Here is an 18,361-nt window from a genome sequence, read left to right as displayed (position 1 = left end):
AATGAATATATTCATGCATCATTCAGTATTTTATAAGGAAAGTGCCTGGAGTATGAAGGGAAGAGCCCCAGTGCTCACCAGCGAGCTAACCCTGGGGAGCCGAGACATAAATCCAGCTCTGAAGGCAGCAGAGACCCAGCCAACACTTCTAACTGCTTCTTTGCCTGCCTTTTTGTTGCTTTACTGATGCATAATTAATTAATAGCTACTGCGCCTTCCCAACAGAGCATTTTAAATAACAGTTACATTTCTTTATGGATGATTATGAGTCATAAAAGTATGTCTGGATGTTCAAAGCAATAAACAAGCCCAGGTAGGGAGCCCAACCCGCTGAGGTAACTGTTTTTTCAAAGCCTGAAGTTGTGGGGATGCAAAATGCCTACTGCACAGCACTGTGCTATTTCCAGTCTGGCTTTATCCAATTAATCTGTAGAAGTCTAAAATTTGCTGAATGGCAAACACCATTCAAAAGGAAAGGAGGGCATTTCAGAAAAGCTGCCGTGTTGGTGAGGTTCAGTGCTTCACCAAAAGGAGGCTGCACCAATTTAGACCAGCTCCAAGTTATCACTTTCAGTTCTCAACTAAGATAACGGAAATTCTTGAATCAAAATTATTTCCACTCAAGATTTATGCAAGTGATGAAATATGTCTTCTTAGCTTTGAAACGTACTCAGGGATGACTGATGGTTTTCCTTTTTTGCCTCAATTCTGGACAAACTCGGATTCAAAGGTATTTTTAGTGCAACTTCATGCTATTGCAGACAGATAGCTTTAGATTAAGTTGAAATAAATTCATATTCCTTAAAGATGCAAACTCACTTGGACATCCTATTTCTCTGTATGGTAGTATTTTCCACCTTCATGTCCAAACCCAGAAGGTTTTTTATTATTCAAAGAAAACTGCAGCATTAGTGTTCAACAACATGTCCTTCCTTAAGAAAGGAAAGGAACTTGCGCTGCTCATTCACTCTCCTCTATGTTTAGCTATCATCTGAATGAAGATTTCATTTCTTTTCCCAGTCTTATCCACCAAGGGACGAATCCAGATGCCATCCTGCGGTTTGTTTCCAGTTCTCACAAGACCTCCCCTCCACTGATCCCCTGCTTATTTTTACATTGGGTACGAATCCCTTCAGAGCAGCTCTGGGATGTGAGAAGGGCTCAGCATGTGTGGGCAGCCCAAGGAGCCCATGTCCTCCAGCAGGACCAGGAGGAGCAGCCAGCAGTACCCTGAGGGAACATGTGAGTCCCCCAGCAACCAGGCCAGCCAGCCCTCGGCTGCTCACTGAGAACATTCTTAGCAGCATCCAAGCAAAACAGTTCACCCTCAACTCCCCAGACAAACTACTGCCATACTCTTTTTCTTTCTAATATTTCTCTCTTCTAATCTTAATTCTTCTGGCTTATGGCTCAATCTTTCTATGGGGATTCATAGCAAATACAAAGAATAATATCTCTCCTACTTTCAAATATTAAGATGGATCATTATTCCTCCTGACATGTTAGAAGATATTTATCAGTATGAGTTATGAGGCCTTTCTGACTGCGAAGATTTAAACATCGATTTAATGCCAACTTAAAGACTCCTAAAAGTGTTGGAGATTGCATTAGATAAATAATTTAACAATAAAAGGTATATCAAGGCAGACATTATTGCAACCTTCTGCCAATCAATCACCATTTTCCATGTTTATCCAATTTCCATCTCAAGGCTCGGTACATCAAATTGCCTAGACATATAGGACACAACTGAAATAACTTCATCATTGAATAAAATTGCACGGCCATTAAAATTCTCTAAAATCAAGATAGCTGGCAATATGTTAAATATTGGCTTCAGTTCCGTAGGGTAATAAATTCTGACCTAAATCCAATCTTTCATGGATAGCTGATTCAAAATGAAAAATTACTGTTTAGTCATTTTACCTTAGGAAAATTTCTATGGAAACCAAACACAGCCCGGGGCGGTCTTTGAAATATATGATAATTAAAAACACAACTCCCATCCTAGGCATCCTGAAACAAAGTGAATGGATTTGTTTTGGTGCACGAATATCAGACACGTTAACAGCTACCTGATTGAGAGGTTGTGCCTCTCCCAGGTCTCTGATGCAGAAGCAATCAATCGGTGCATGGCACAACTTGCACACCTTACAGCCAGCAGGCATCCCCTGCAGCTCCTGCAACAGGGCAAAGGTGCTGGGCTGGGCAGATAAAAGCAGAGTAGTGCAGCAGAATTCTGCTCCGATCTCACATTTGGGCATTGCTGAAGTCTCAGAAAAAACTTATTATTCTGTAACAAAGTTAACTCCAACTCTTTTGATAATCAGATGTTAAAATCCACTTAAATAGGAAGCTAACAACAATACATCACACATAATGTTTTCATCTACATAATTTGCAATGGAGTTAAGCACCTTTTATCCCTGGTCTGTACATGGTGTAACTTGCCCAGGGTGTCCCAATAAGCCTGTAAGGTATCAAGGGGGTAAATCCAAGCTCCCAAAGTGCTAGTCAGTGTTATACGATGGGTTATGATACGGCAAAGCAGCATGCTTTGCTCTCATTCTTTAGTCAGGAGCTCCTTAATGACTTCTGTGAGTAATCATATCCTCAGGTGACAATCTAATAAATAGACTCTGAAAAATATATTCTTTCATCACAGCAAAAACAAGAGAACCTCCTTTTTTTTTCCCTTAAATGAGATTTCTGCTTGGGTGAATTCCACTGTAACTCTCTGAGCCCTTTCAGGCTTGCAATGGGGGTCTCTCATTTCTCTCTCATTTCTTCTCTTATTTTTGTAATCTGCAGTGACAGGAAGGAAGGAAAAAGACATGATGTACCTGTTTTAATTTTGGCAAATTATGCCCACAAATGGCTATAAATGATGGAGAGGAATAAAAATGTGTGAATTTCCATGTGAACTTTGGCCTGTTTGTTGTAAAGGACCGAGCTAAATCTAACAGGATTTCTCATTACGGACATTCAGAAGTGGATCAGGCTGAATACCGTTCATTTCTGCTGGCTAGGTGAACGATGCCAGAAGTATCTGAAGCCCCTCTGCAGCATCTCTCTTGAGCCCAACAGAAGTGATTTTCACACTTGCTTTTCAGGAATCTGCTGGCAGAATTTCTAGAAACAAAACTGCCATACAATGGTTCTTACGCCCTCAACTCAAGTTGGACATGCTTGCTTTGGACCATACACTTCCATGGACCTCTTCTCTTCTTTAGCCTTGCTTATCCCTATATGACCAAAACTAGCTTCTTTTTCACCGGTGATCTTAAAAATTACCACAATACAGGTACAGATATTTGTCTCATCATCTTTGATTTGAGTAGATACCTAAATAAAGCAGCTGGATTTTTCCCAGAAATGCAAAAGATTCGGGACTACTCACTCACACTCTTGAAGCACAGCATAAACTAACATAAAAAGCAAAATCAGGCTACAATGGAATAACTTCTGGAATGCAGCCAAGACTGGTTGCTCTACTTCTAACTGTGGGTGTGTGTGCATGGGCAACTTTGACATTTGAGTGGTCAGAGGTACTGCACTTCATTGGAGACAGTACCCTTTGTTCTGGCATTAGCTAATGAACAATAGGCCAGCAGAAAACAGACTCTGGAACAGAAGTCTCCTTCTGATATATGCCATTTTGCTGCCACCTGACATGTAGATACAAAAAGCTACTGGCATCCAAAACAAAAGTGAATCCTTATGTTCTGGACTGCTGTATAAGGAAAGAAGACAACACCACGACTTTGGAAAATCCACCTGCAATTCATGGAACAAAGATCAAAAGTGTGCTTTTTTAAGAGGGAAAACAAATACTGGAGCAGGTTTTAGTTACTGAAGACACTGTTTAAATGAAGTCATCAAAGCTAGTGCAATGTATATCAGTTCTACTACTAACACACTTTGCTTTTAATATTTCATGGGAATCTTGGGTTTGTCTTCATCTCCTGGCAGGAAACAGTAGAATTATGCAAAAATATACCTCAGTTCCACATTGCCTGTCTCTGCTGCAGCTTGGCAAACCCAGCACGTGCTACACAGAAGTCTTGTTATTCCCAATTAATCTCAGCAGCTGCCTCAGCTCTCATTAGCTGTTTGCTTATGCTGGCTGGCAAGGTGGGCAACTGAGCCAGGCTTGGCTCTCCCTTTTGTAAGGGAGTAATCCTTACCATGCTCTCAAGTAAGTGATCAAAGATGATTCCTCCTCTGACACGGGGAATTACTTTGGTCCAGATCTTCAAAGATGTTCAGAGACTTGCAGATGTGCAATTAATGAGAAATTATTTCAAATTATTTCAGAGCACCTAGATCCCATGCAGAAGAAAAAATACAAACAGATACAACATGCATTGCAGTAAATTCATCCTTTAAAATTCCTTTTTCCTGCCTACCATTCAGTGAATTACCCAGAATGAATCATAGCTCACAAATAGATGGAGAACATGGAAATGTTCAGTTCTGTTTAGTCATGCTACTGTCAAGCTCACCAATATTATGCAGCACAGTAATACACAGCACAACATACACAGAAGATTTCAGTCTAAAAGCGGTTGAAAATACTCTGCTGCATAGTAGTAGCTAGTAGCTGGCTGGAAGCCTTAATTTCCAATTAAAAGCACAGATGAGTAAGCAGCAAGAGCAGTGCTTCAGCTGCAATTTACAGCAGAAGGGTGCATTCTCACTGGCAAAGTGTTTCTCTACCATTCTGATGAGTGACACAAATGAATCAAGACTTCAACAAAACACTTTGCCCTCAGTTTGGGCGAACAAGTCTCCAGAAAACAGAAGCAATCACCTTGCAGAATGAGGATGATACAAGCAACTGCAGTTAGAATTAGTTACTTGCAGAGCTGTCTTGCTCAGCAGTGAGGTTTCCCATGAGCTCACACCATCCTTGCATCCTTGGTGACATCCAATGGAGGGATGGTGACAGGTGAGCACCCACCACAAGAACAGCTTGTTAGGATCTGGCTCCAGAGAGCTCTGGGAAAGGGAACTGAAAAATTCCTTGGCCTCCCTGGAGGCTGGTGAGAAAATTAGAGAAGGAAAACGACGGAATTCTGCCACGGACTTCTCAGTAGGGCCAGGACTTGAAACCCAAGATCTTGCCAGGAACAGTTTGTGAGTAAGACTGTAAATAGAACACATTAGAGTTGTGTGTGCATTAAAGCAGATACTGGGAGTGGGAGCACTACTCTTCCTCATGCAGGTGCCAATCAGGAATGACTTCTTAGACACAACCAGATGATAAATCAGTGACTTATCATGGATATTAAAGCAGAGAGTGAGGGAATCAGGGCTATTCACATCTAACAAGCTCCTGAACAATCAAAGACAAGCTTTTATCTGGAAGACTAAATACACAAAATCTTATCCGAGGTTGCACTGCTACAGTCTCTTGTTATTCACTTTTTCTATACCAGCCTTGATTACTCAGGGAGAAAAAGACTGATGTTTTAAAACTACTTTCTGTGTAAGAAATACTTGCACAGAAACAACTAAATCATGGTTTTCTTAAAATAGCATTAATGCCCTATAAGACTGGCTTCATGCCTAGACTGTTGGCATTTTAATTCAGGGTAGATCCCTTCAGCAACTCCTCCTCATTCCCAAGGAAAGACACTGCAAAACAGCCTCTGGTCTCATAAAGCCCCGTGATTCTCTGTGTACATCAACTACGTGTACCCGTCTGAAAATGTGCCTGAAGCAGGGCATATTCCTTTTAACTGTATACCAAATTCTGGAGCAAACTCTGTGAACAGTCAAGGCATCTATTCCAAGCAGCCACAAAACAGGAAAATTCTTTAGGCCAGCTCAGAGGAGGAAATTAAATGTAAAGGTTTTTACCCCCCCAATTATTTTAGAAGCAATGCAGATTATGTCATTGTCTTCAAATCAAACAGCGGCTGCCTCAAGCTGCAGCTAACACGGATTGCTGGGACACAGCAGTCCCCTGTCCTCAAAGCAACAGCTCATGAGATGGAGGTTCCCATGAAAACCAGTATTTCTTTCTCATGCGTAGAGATGTGCAAATGTTAGAAATGCAGAGCTGAATCGGTAGTGACTCAGCCCCAGCAACCTCCTTCTACCCTTGGTGATGCTGTAGACACAACATTGAAAGCCAATCTGAAAGTCGCTGTTGTCCATTAACAATTAATGCATACTAGTGACACTCCAACAGTTTTGTTACGGTTGCAAAGTCAGATTAGGGAAGAACTAACACTGACGCTGCTCACAAACCTTAATTTAAGCTGGATTCAATACTACTGTGCTTCATATTGCACAGCTTCCTGCTCAGCACTGAATAAAACCAGGAGAATTTAGATGCAATGCTTTCACTTAAACACTCATCCACTGAATACTGCAATGAGTCCATATCAGAAGCCCAACACCTATTTTACACGAAAATAAGCAAAACTACTGGTATGGCTTGAGTTTTCCTACCACAAAACACTTTTTAAACATATTTTCTGACTATATTTTTAATTTAAAACCCTACCAGCTCCCAGCAACAACCTCCTTTTGCTTCAATCATATCTATCTCATCCCCACCACTCCAACTATGCACACTGCAGGATCATGGGAGCATTAGCCACTGCTCAAGCACTTTGCTTTCACTGCTGTACACACACAGTAATCTTTATCAAAGTGCTCACTAAGCCCCTGCTGCCCACTTGGCCATTAGCTGCTCCCACACCTGCCCAGCTGCCCCTCTAATGCTCCCTAAAATGACAGCATTTTCCAGAACAGCAATTTGGTGACAACTAGGGCTGCTGGTCGCAAATTTTTCAGCCTTCCTGCCCTTCATTTCTTGTGCTGTGTACTGCTCTCAGCATTTTCTTAAGATGCTATTTGCCAACACTTGTCTGCCCTCAAGTTTGTTGCCCTGTTCATCTCTGTTACAAGATCTGGGGACTTTCCATCTACAAAGAAAGATGTCCAGTTTCTGACTCACTGGCCAGATTCAGCTTCTGAGGATAAACCATTAACTTGGTTCCTTTTCCCAGGAACACCTCTTCCATGAGCAACAGGAAGTGTTTGGACAGCTTTTGGATCAAAGAAGCATTGCCTTTATGTTCCAAGGAACAAGTGCTCCAAGCACACAATAAAAACACAGCCCTTCCATCTGATGCCTGACTGAAAATCCAGTACAAGTGGCAGTAGCTCCTCTGAACTTTGAGTCCTGGCATATACATGTACTTTTGGCACATAGGCTATTCTCTGGTCTCCATCCACATGATGAGACAGGGTCCATTTTCAGCCAAAACAACTAAGTGTCTTTCCATTACTCTCTCATATTCTAATTTTATCTGTCAAAACATGCACACGTCACGTTAACCTGAGAATCACTACGACTGTGCATTACTGCTGATACCTTTTTTTTCCTCTTTACAGTGTCATGGCTCCATTGATTTTGGTATTGTTGCCTCTGCTTCACACATAGCTAAGGGCATAAAGGAGGCACACCACATTTTAGAAGCTCACTTCACCTAAATTTCAAGCACTGAATCTTGAAACTGCCTTTTATAAAGAAAGAATACGGTTTCCAGAAGAGAACACAATCTTTGTACGTGGGGTAATTACATCTTGGTGTACTGCAGAATAACGGCGCATGGCTTAAATGCTATTAATTGTGAGCAGTTTTGTTCCACAGGATGTTGTTCGCTGATAACTATTCAATTAGTGTTATTTTGCAATTAGTCTACTCACAGTAAATTTATTGCAACCAGAGTCATCTATGGTGCAGCAAATTAAAACGCTGTCTGGGCTGTATGTGCAGTGGCTCTTATATGCTTCTTAAACCGTGCACAGCTCATCACAGTCATTTTGTCACACTGACAGATTAGAGGTGCAGGAAAGCAGCAGTCACTGTCACTGGGAATCCTGAAACCAGGAGAAAAAGATAAATTTGGGGTCCAGTCACCTCTGATTAAACCCAGCGAGTGCAAAAACGCAATGCCAAAATCGTGAGAGCTAAACAAAGGGCATACATTTACATGTCACTGTGTGCTTACCCATGCATATACAGGGTGAAATTTAGTATTTGCTTAGTTGAAACTCCCATTCTTCTAAAATTATACAGAGGATTCTCCCATTTCCATGCTTTGAAGAACTGCTCTGCTCCACCTCGTATTTGGCATTTGTGAGGCTTATCCCCTCTCTTCCTGCAAATCAACCTCCTCCTGCCAAGTCCTTTGAAGTGTTCAGCTACACACTCTGCAGGCATACAGACTGCTACTACCTGTGCATATTGTACAGTAAACAGAGCTCCAGAGCCCTTTTCTCATGGCTTGAAAACTGAAAGAAGGCGGTGTTTTCTAAAATGAAATGGAGCACTCTCCTCAGCAGCACATGAGAAATTCCAATCTCTTGCCTCAGTGTGCCAGAGCAGTATTATCACTAAGAAACTCAAGGGAAAGCAGTCTGATCTGTAAAGAACTTTTTTAGTGCTGGTGAATTATGTGCAAACAGAGTAGCTTGATTATTTTTCTACTTTATTTATGAGTTGGGTTTACCCCATAGGGATGAAGGTAGCAGAAAACTGCTAAGACTACAGTAGAGCCAACAGAAAATAAATTGGGCTCACTTGATGCAGCATTTCTGGGGACTTTTCTTTTGCCACAGCGTCTTAGAAAAAACCTCTCAAAGAAACTGTTACTTATTTTTGTCTATCTAGGGCCACAGATCTGGGTCAAGCATAAACCCAGATGGATAATTAACAATAAGGATTAGGGCAGGGTCTCCCCTGGACTGTAGCAGCCTGTAGAAGCTGGCCCACAGGAGGGCTGATGCAGAAACCGCTCGGCACCAGACCTGATGACTCACAGACTCAGTACCAAGCACCAACGAGAACTGCACATCCATCTAATTTGAGGGCCAAAGGACTCAGGGCTGTCATAGTCCACATCAGAGTGAAAAGCAGAGAATTCAGGGACTGATGCAGCCAGCAGGCCTGAAGTTGGGCTACTTTAATTGCAGAAGGAAGATCAACAAGGAAAAGTCCCAGCCTCTCTGTGGAGTTGTGCAACTGTAATTTATTGCTGCTCAAATTTTTAGTCACATAGGGTCACCATGGCCATTCTAAACTGCACCCTTCCCATGGGAATAAAAGACTCTGCTGGGGAATAATGTGGCACATATTACTTGTGCTTTGCCAAAGAGGTTTAAGATTAGATCATTTTAAAGCCAGGAGTTCACGTTTCAACTTCCACTTCTTATCAGTGCATCTGCCCTAGAGGAGGGCCATGGATAGGGAAGGAGATAGTTCATCCAGGCCCACCTTTGCTGAGCAGAACTGAGTCCAGCTCACCTGGGGAGTCAGTGCCTGCATGGCTGGAGACCAGGCTGGAGATGGGCCCAACAAGGAAGCAACCAGCCCTGCTGTCTGCAGGCTGCTGATCTCCACATCACATCTGAAAAGAACTGAACTCCCCAGAGGGATGGTGTCAGACTTACTTTCTCCCTCCCTTACCTGCACTGACTATATTTCCCCTCAAAACTCACTTCTACCAGCTCCAAACAGTCCCTTCAAAACGAAGTGACTTACTAGCTAGCTGCCTGCTGCCCTGATCTTAGCTTTGACTTCAGATAAGGCTGCACCCAAAACCTGTGACACCAGCTTCCTGGTCCACAGCACTGGTGTCCTGTTTTCAGGCTGGGTTCATTGGCCAATGCTTACCCACATTCTGAGCAAGGTAGGCAACTTCTCCTGTTCCAGGCCCCGTCCTGCTGCAAGGCAGACACTCTGCAATGTCCTCAGAGGGACTATAGCCTGTCTGCTTCTGTTCTCATGGAAACAATGCCGCTTTTCATACAAGTGGCAAACAACATGCTACTGGCGTTAACAATCCTTTCTTATACGCTGAAGATGGTTACATTCAATTTTTTTTTGCTTATTGCCATTGGAAATAAAGTATTTGAAAGAAAGAAAATGAGCCTGTAAGATCCTGTTCCTGTTGGTAACGATTCAAGTGAATGTATCGCTTAACATTTATGATAGTCCAGCTGGATGAAGTCATGTCCATGATTGATAGCTACGCTGAACAACTTTGTGGCTTTGATCAACCAAGACAGGATCCAATGGAATTAAATGTTGGATGACATCTCAATGGAAACTGTAGAACTGAGAACACATTTATACACAGAGATAATGGATGAATGTGCTTCTACAATGCATAAATATTTAAACTTTACAGCTCTGCTGAAAATGGACAGGAAATCTTTTTTCAAACCAAACTGAAAGGGATAGTGCCTGTATGCTAAAAATAAAGACTAACAAGTGCCTGGATGTCTGACTTTTGCTGACAAACAGCATATAGCTTTCTCGATGCATAAACTGGCAAAACGTCTAAACAGACCTCCCCCCTGCCAGCAATCTTGACAACAGGCTGTCTTATGTTCCCAAAAGTTGATAGCCAGTGCTTCACAAACCTCTTCTAATGAAGATCAATGCCTTTCAGGCATATCTGGATCTGATGAAGACACCTTTGACAAAGGATGTGGCTAACAGCAGCAGCAGGAAAGGTCTGAGACCACAAAACAGAACTCAATCTATGGATCTTTAACAGGGCTGTAAAATTGAACAGATCAACCAAGTGGTATCATAAGGTCTCCAAGAAGGAAACTAATGGCTGAACAGGAACCAGTCCTGAGGAGTACTCTAACACCCACTGGACACCTTCGATTCAGGTGTTCCTACACGTCTATCTTAATAACGCCGTATTCAGATGTTCTAGAAATCACTAAGCCTGGATCTCTTCTATAGCTCTGAGGTCCCAGTCTGCCTGTGCACTGGCACCACTTGCATAAGCAATTCATGTCCCACTCAATATGCTGCTGCTTTATCACTTCCCTACAGCAGAGCTCCCAAGTCTGCTCCAGAGCACCCTATATGTAACACAGGATGTACAGACTTCTACGCCAATGAAATCTGGCTGTTAGAGCAGTAAACTTCAGCTGTCGGCATGGGCAGCAGGAAATCACCCTGAGGCAAAGAAAAGTCAACATTTTCCACAAAGATCCATCTGGCTAAGTTAATAAATTCCCAAATTAAACTTCTTAAATAGGCCTCACTGCCTAAAACAAAAATTTGAATGAAACTTAATCACTGTTAACCCAAAAAACTGTACCCACAGTCTTTTTACACTTAATACTTTAATGTGGCATATCCCCATAAGTCATGAGCTGCTAATAAATTCATGTGTATTTTAAAATAAAAGCATACTGGACAATGACTCCATTTCACTACGTCTTTGGAGGGAAACTCAAGTGATGCTGAGACTGCCATCGATGCCTGATTTTGCTGAATTCTTATCTTTCTGCTGTTCTGCTTTTACTCTCCCTACAACTTGTTCTGCCTTCTCTGTCTCTCTTCCCATTCACACTGAACACTACATCTTCTACTTGCTCCATTAATTCTTAATCTCCAATATTGGCCTACAGAGTAAAGACTTTGAATTTTACCATGAATTTTACCAATTTTACCAAAAGAAAAACATCAAAACACATGTTGTAAAACAAACAAACAAACAAACCAAAACCAACCCCATAGCCACAAAACAACAGTCACAGAGGTGGGAAATGAGGAGCTGACACCATTCACTGTGGTAATATGCAACATCTAAGCTAAAAGCTTAAGCTTCTATTACAGAGAGATGTTCCTCTGGGGCACCTCCTTTTTTACACTCTCTGTGAAAACAGTTTAATCTCCAAATTCAGCCAAGAGCACCATGATCCTCCTCCTCTTCTCTGTGCCACACTGAGTCTACCCAGTCATAACCACTGCTCTCTCTGAGATGGTGCAATGAACGGGTAAGCTGTCAGGCTTAGAGGATGTAAGTAAATATTCCTCATGAAATAAACTGAACATTCTTTTCAAACAAGCACTTTACTATGGTGGAAGTTTACAGCTGAGTAAATGGCGGCTCATGAAGTGTTCTTACTGAAAGGCAGAAATGGGCTAGTGAAATATGCAAAGTGAAACCAAGCAGAGAGACGCCTGATGTATCTGACTGCACACAGGAACCACAAGCAACAAATCAAAGCCTGACTTAGGCAACAGTTGGCACCTGGCTCTCTACAGTGGTAATTTTGAAAATTACTTTAGTTGATTAAAGATCATTAAAAACAGAAGCGAGTCACAGAACTAGATTTTTTTTCATGCTTAAAAAAATAGCTATGTTTCTTACAGTTATCTCACAAAAATGCTTAGTAGCTCTGGTTCTTAGCTAGAGTTCCATAGCAGAACTATTAAAAATGGCTGTAACAACAATATATCTCATTTATTGGCTAGCAAAACACACCAGAATTCACTACAGTTGTTCTCTGATCCCAGAAAAGCAGGCGACTCAGTAACAAGACATGCACCTCAACTGTGCTTCTCTGCATCTCTAGATGAAGAACTAAAAGAAACAAAAGTAGCAGATAAATTCTTATATCACATAGCACAATAAAAATCTGGGGGAAGTGAAAAAGAAATTCAGCATGAATCTACCAAGGATCCTGCGATACCCATATAACTCCCTGCTTAAAACATCTCAGATTCTCCCCAGCTTTCACAGACTAGAGAAGTACATGTTTCTGCAGCAAAGTCCATTTCTTGTCATTAGGAATCCATTTCAATCATACACAATCCTATTCCCAAAACACCACTTTATTTCTCCTTCACCACCTCCCAACTTACCCTCCAGCGTACAGAAACGTGTCACCTTCTCCGGCATCAGCTTTCCATGCTTGTGCTGACAGTACACATCAGCGATCTCCTGCCGACATTGCTTAGACTTTGCCCGGGACATGGCTGAGATTGCCTCTTTGCCCGTTACCTCGCACTTGGGTGGCTGGTCGTACCTCAGTTCAGGAGAGCTGTTTCCAGTTTTTTTCAGAGGCTGCTGTATGGGAGACGTGTGCATGTCCTTCAGGTTGCTGTCACTGCTGTTCTTTCCAGGCTTATCACCCAACTGCACCACCTCGTTGGAGCTCTTCCCCAGCAGCGAGTTCTCCTTTACCTTCTCCTCTTCCAGTTTCTTTCTCAAATGCTCCTTTTGCTTGCTAAGGGGTTTTTTCACCAGCTCAGACTGGTGTTTTTGCCTCTGAGTCCTGGGAGCAAAGTTACTGTTATCAATATTTTCAAAGTCTTTGGGGACCGAATTCTCATTATTGCTGTCTGTTCGTGTTTTCTCTTTTGGTCGGTGAGAAAAATAGCCATCCTATAAATAAGGAGAAAAATTACATTTTTCTTACTACAATATTCATGTGCCATGCATTACAAGCATTTCATACATGAAAATATCAATAAATTATAATCCAGCATACTGGAAAATAGCATGTTAGGGTTCATAACAGAAAGGTAAGGCTGAGGAAGTCAACTGAGCTGCTGACATCAGTGCAGGCAACCACATCACCCACTGCCCTTCATCTCTGAGCTGGGCCTGACTCCATCTCCGATGGAGCAGGGGGTTTATACAGACTTGTGAGCAGTTGTTGACTGAAGAAGACTTCATCCTGACACCATTAGAATCAATGGCAAAGCTCTCAGAAAGGCCTGGGCCAGGCCCTGACCTCCAGTCCTCCACCAAAGCCTCCCCTCGTCTCCACACCAGGATGAACATCCTGACCATAAGGGCTGTAATGTTCAAAACATGCTACATGAAGGAAAGGGAATGGACATGGTACAATGTTTGTCTGCTGCAGAATAACGCCAGCCTTCGTGATTTCCCCCCTTCACCTGTTACCATGGAAACTCAGCCCAGCACTGACTGCAATAGCAGATTTTTAAGAAGTCGCATTTTTATTTGCCATCAGATAGGTTACACTGGTGACAACTCCTGGGGAAAGTGCAACAGGCCACACAAGGACTGTGAAATCAGTGAACACCCTTGTTTGCTGTGCATTGGTGGGTGGGCTCCCTGGGAGCCAAAAGTTCCACCTCAGTACTGCCCACGTCCCAGCCCTGCACTGCTCCCTGGCTTCCTGAGCCTGCTGTATGGCCTCCTCCTGCAGCTGTCCTCCAAATCATCTCCAAAACATGCTTATTAAACTCAGAAAAAACCCCAAAAGGGAGGCACCATCACAGCCTACCCCTGGACACCACCATGGTCTGCACCACAGCATGCTCTCTGCAGACAGAGGGATGCAAGCAGTGCCACAGGGGCAGGCTGTTTGTCTGTCCAGCCTGCTTCAGGCTGAGGGAGCTGAGCCAGGCCAGGCCTGGAGTGCTGGGAGAGCAGGGGCTGCTGAGCATAGAGAAGAGGTGGCTCTGGGACCTCTCATTAGTGTCCATTAACACCTGAAGGGAGGTGCAAAGAGGATGGAGCTGGGCTCCTTGCAGTGGTGCCAAGAGCAGAGGCACTGGGCACCACCCAGAGCACAGGAGTTCTCTCTGCCCATCGTGCAGCACTGTGCACTGTGCGGTGCCCAGAGGCTGTGGGGTCTGCTCCTTGCAGATGTTCAGAAGCCACATAGATGTGGGCCTGAGCAAGGCACTCTGGAACAATATCCCTAAAGGACTAGACCTGAGCCAGGCAGGCACACTGTAAGGCTGTAGCAGTGCTAACGGCAGAGAAGGGAGGTGTGGGACAGCACAGGGTTGTGGGCACCATGTCCTCCAGCCACAGCAGAGGCTGAGGATGGCCGAAGCTGAAAGTGTCCTTCACCAGCACTTCTAAGCCTTTGTCGCTCTTTATGCTGGCTTGAGCTGCTCATATTCTCATGGAAATCAGACAGGCGTGAAAGAAATCCTCAGCAAAAGGGCAGAATTAATTCTGAGAATGTACAAAGAACAGTAAAACATCTGAGTTCTCCCAAGAGCTGGTGAGAGCTGGCTACGTGGCTCCCTTCAGACCTCCGCAAACCTCTCCTGGTTGGCACGCAATTGACAAATTGAATGAACACATTCACAGGAGAAAGTCTGTAAGACAGAAAAGAAAAAGGAGGACAATCCCAGGGATCCCAGGGACATCAGAGAGCACAGCAGTCTGTTAGAGAAAAGACACAGAAGACCAGAACAAGAGGCACCTGTATGTGTAAATGAATATGAAATGGGAACTCTGCTCCAGCTGCAGAAGATAGCACTCAGGCTAGCAGGTAACACTCTTTCAGACTCATGGAACAGGCAGTATCTCTACTTACTAAAGTGCTCAGCAGACAAAAGCAAGGGGAATTGTTACTAAAACATTTGATGACCAGGTTATAAATATTGATAGACTTTTTTTCTGCCCAGCACTCTTTCCACTCCTGCTAGACTAAGCAGCCAGAAAGCAGTGCTTGCCAAATCACAGCAGTGGCTAACGTTGACTGATGGGAGCCATCCTTAGCACCTACCAACCACATCTCACATCCCAAACATTTCAGCAGTGCTAGCTAATTGCTTCTCCCACCTCTCCTGTGAAGAGCTATTTCACAGTCAGATTTCAGCGACGAAGGAGGATGAGATAATGACTTGTCCAAGGTCACACAGCAAGCCAGTATTGCTTTGACCTCTGCAGCTCAGCAATGAGAAATGTTTTAATAGTTTATTCATTAGAAGATCTGTTTTTGTGAGTGACCCAAGTGATTCTCTTCCACGAATCTCAGCTTGCAAGTAGCTATTGCAAATGGAATGCAGAGGTTTTTCACAAGCCAACTGTTTTTCAAACAAAATATTTTTATTTTTGAGAAAGTGCATCTTTATTTTTTAAAAAGTCTCATTTTTAAGAGTAGAAAGCACACAAAATATTTTTTTTCTATTTTTTTAAATAAAGGAGTAAGATTTTTAAAATTTGTATCTCAGTGAAAGAGCAACAAGAAAGAAGCTAACAAGAAATCCCACCAAAAACAGTTTCAAGACAGCACTTGTTCCTATGAGTGATCAAACAAAAAGAACTCCTCTATTTTCAGAGCCCAGCTCTTTTTATTTATCCTATATCTCCGATATATCTTCAAAAAGAAAAAGACCCCTGACCCCAGCAGCAAACTGCAAACAGAGCGAGACAAATATGAAGCTTATTAACTTCATACCCAAAACACCTCTTCCAAGGTGCTGCTGCTCTGGGTAATGGCCCAGTGCTTCAGATGTTTGATAGCTGCCATGTTCCCTTTTTTGTTCAGCCAACTTCTGAACCTCAGGTTGGCTATGCCAGTAGCACACTTCAACTTGCTTTATTTTAATGCAATGATAGAAACATCTTGCATTTGTATACACAAAACAGCTCTGAAAACTTAACTGCTCTGCAGACACACTTTCTCTAAGCTAGAGCTCAACTTTTCCTCTCACTCTATGCTCCAATGCATACATTGCCTTTTATAAGGCAATAAGCTGCACCCAGCCTTGCGATGAGGCAGGAACCACTGCGAGCTGGGGATATCTGGATGGTCAAACAACAAGTGAAATGAGACACAAGAGGCTGCAGTCGCTGCGGGCTGGTGAGATCAAAGCCGTGCTGGGGTCATGCTGACATCCCCAAGGCTGTCTCATTGGCCAGCCACGTCCTGCCGGTGGGGATGGGATGGCTCAGGGCACCCGCCTGTGCTTGCTCAACATGGGGCTGGGTCCATCTTGTGGCTCTTGTGTTACAGCCATTTGTTTCATACTTATGAGATAGCGATGTAGATATCACCCTGATGGCAGTGGTTAATTGGGTGTACAAATGTGTGAAAGTAAACAGGGAGGCTTTTCCCTTGCTTCTTTTTTTTGTTTCCCTGCTTATATGAAGCTGAAAGACAAGTCATCTAAAATGCTATTAATACCATTAGTATAAATTTTATGTCCCAAACACCTCCTGAGCTATTTATAGTCCTTAAACTTCAACAAGTTGCGTATGTGAAATATGAAGAAAAATATGAAAGAGGAAATGAGAACTTTGTGTTGCATTTCAATGACAGCCATGCAGAGAGCTACAGGGACGTGGCTCAGCAGTAATGCAAACACCCTTATAGTTAAGTTCTCATCGTTAATATAGCTGAAGGCACTTTCTGTCTGTAACTGGAGCCTTCCAGCACACAGAAACTCACGGCCAAAATACCTGGTTGCAACAATGAGAAAAAAGTCTATCTTCTGCATTAAACTCTTTCCAAGGCTGCGATGAGATCTTTCTGTGTATCTTGGCAACTTTCCCTCTCTGACTCTCACTAAATGACTTTTCTCTTCAGGTTAAAAAAGAAAAAAAGGAAAGAAAAAAAAAAAGGAAACAACAATATGCCGTACCACAAACAACATATTGATAAGGGAGGAGAGCAGAATTCCACTTTTTTTTTGGCAGTAATTCTTCTAATGCCCACAGTAAGAAATTGGTGCAAACACTGCCCTCAGCCCCTACCTGATGCCTCATTCAGACCCCTCCATAGCACAAAAAAGCCTTCAAGGATGAGGTGTGGGGCCTCTCCTCTTACAAATCGCATCTGACATAGGAGAGTAGTAGAAAGCCTTGAAGAAACCTCAGGAGAAAAAAGCAAAGTAAACAGAGGATTTACTGGCATAAGGTTCACCTCTTCAAACTCTTCTCTCCCTTCAAGTGCTTTGCTCCCCTCTGGGAAATGCCTTTCCAAGTGTACACGCTGGAATTTGAGAAGACAAATGTATCACAAGCGCTTCAAAGGCAGACACAAAACTAAGCTGGGCTTTAATCGCCGCCTGCCTGGGGGCACGGAGAAGACCACAAAAGCTCTGCAGAGACAGCATCTGGGAGGAGCGAGGGCTAAAAATACAGCCCAACTGCAGAACGGCTGTGCCAACCAGAAGGTGTGTATGTACATCAGTGCATACAGAATAAAAAGCAAACAGGGCACCCAACAACTGCCACGGCTGGACACAGTCCGATTTCAGCCTCACGTGAGCCAATGCTCCCACATCTGCTGATGCAAACAGGGAATGCCACCAAGCACAAAGTCTCTATTTACCTCCCAATAACTCAATTCCTTCTCAACAACTTTCACCAATTATGCACAGTGTAATGGTTTCAAGGCAGGACCCGCAAGCATCAGCAGGACAAGGTTTGCAGGGAGAGGACATGAAGCTCAGCACTTAAAAGCTTGCAACAGCAGCAGCTGCTGACAATAAATTGCATTCATCTGCAAAGTTTGGGAGTACAGACAAAAGCAGCACAGTGGGCTTAAGCAGGCTACAGGAAGATGGATCTCTCTTGCTCTGCAATACTTATTCTACTGTGTTGGATTCACTGCAGACTTTGTGCCATGGATGTAAAATATGTTCAAGTCAGGACAAAGAAATCCTGGAGAAAGATCACAGTGAAATCATGCTTTGCCAGTTCTGGCAGTGCTACGCAATCTGTATCAGAGGATTTGCTGTTCAAAAAGTCATCCTTTCCAGCTTTGGACCAACTATTTGTAAGCAGCACCTTCCTATCTCTCA

At 43.1% G+C, this 18,361-nt stretch overlaps 1 protein-coding gene across 1 annotated transcript in view; it reads right to left on the bottom strand.

Annotated features, from left to right (window-relative positions):
- XYLT1 (xylosyltransferase 1) overlaps nt 1-16,083 on the bottom strand; it is an 86,596-nt gene extending 70,513 nt beyond the window's left edge. The window contains exons 1-2 of the mRNA XM_031555777.1: nt 16,012-16,083; nt 12,701-13,223 (exon numbers count right to left, since the gene is read on the bottom strand). Of these exons, the coding sequence (XP_031411637.1) occupies nt 12,701-13,223; nt 16,012-16,083 (595 nt within the window). The remainder of the gene's footprint in view (nt 1-12,700; nt 13,224-16,011) is intronic.
- Between the last annotated feature and the right edge of the window lie 2,278 nt (nt 16,084-18,361).

The sequence above is a fragment of the Meleagris gallopavo genome, chromosome 16, assembly GCF_000146605.3.
Source record: "Meleagris gallopavo isolate NT-WF06-2002-E0010 breed Aviagen turkey brand Nicholas breeding stock chromosome 16, Turkey_5.1, whole genome shotgun sequence".
NCBI lineage: Eukaryota > Metazoa > Chordata > Aves > Galliformes > Phasianidae > Meleagris > Meleagris gallopavo.
This window is presented reverse-complemented; position numbering and strand designations above follow the sequence as displayed.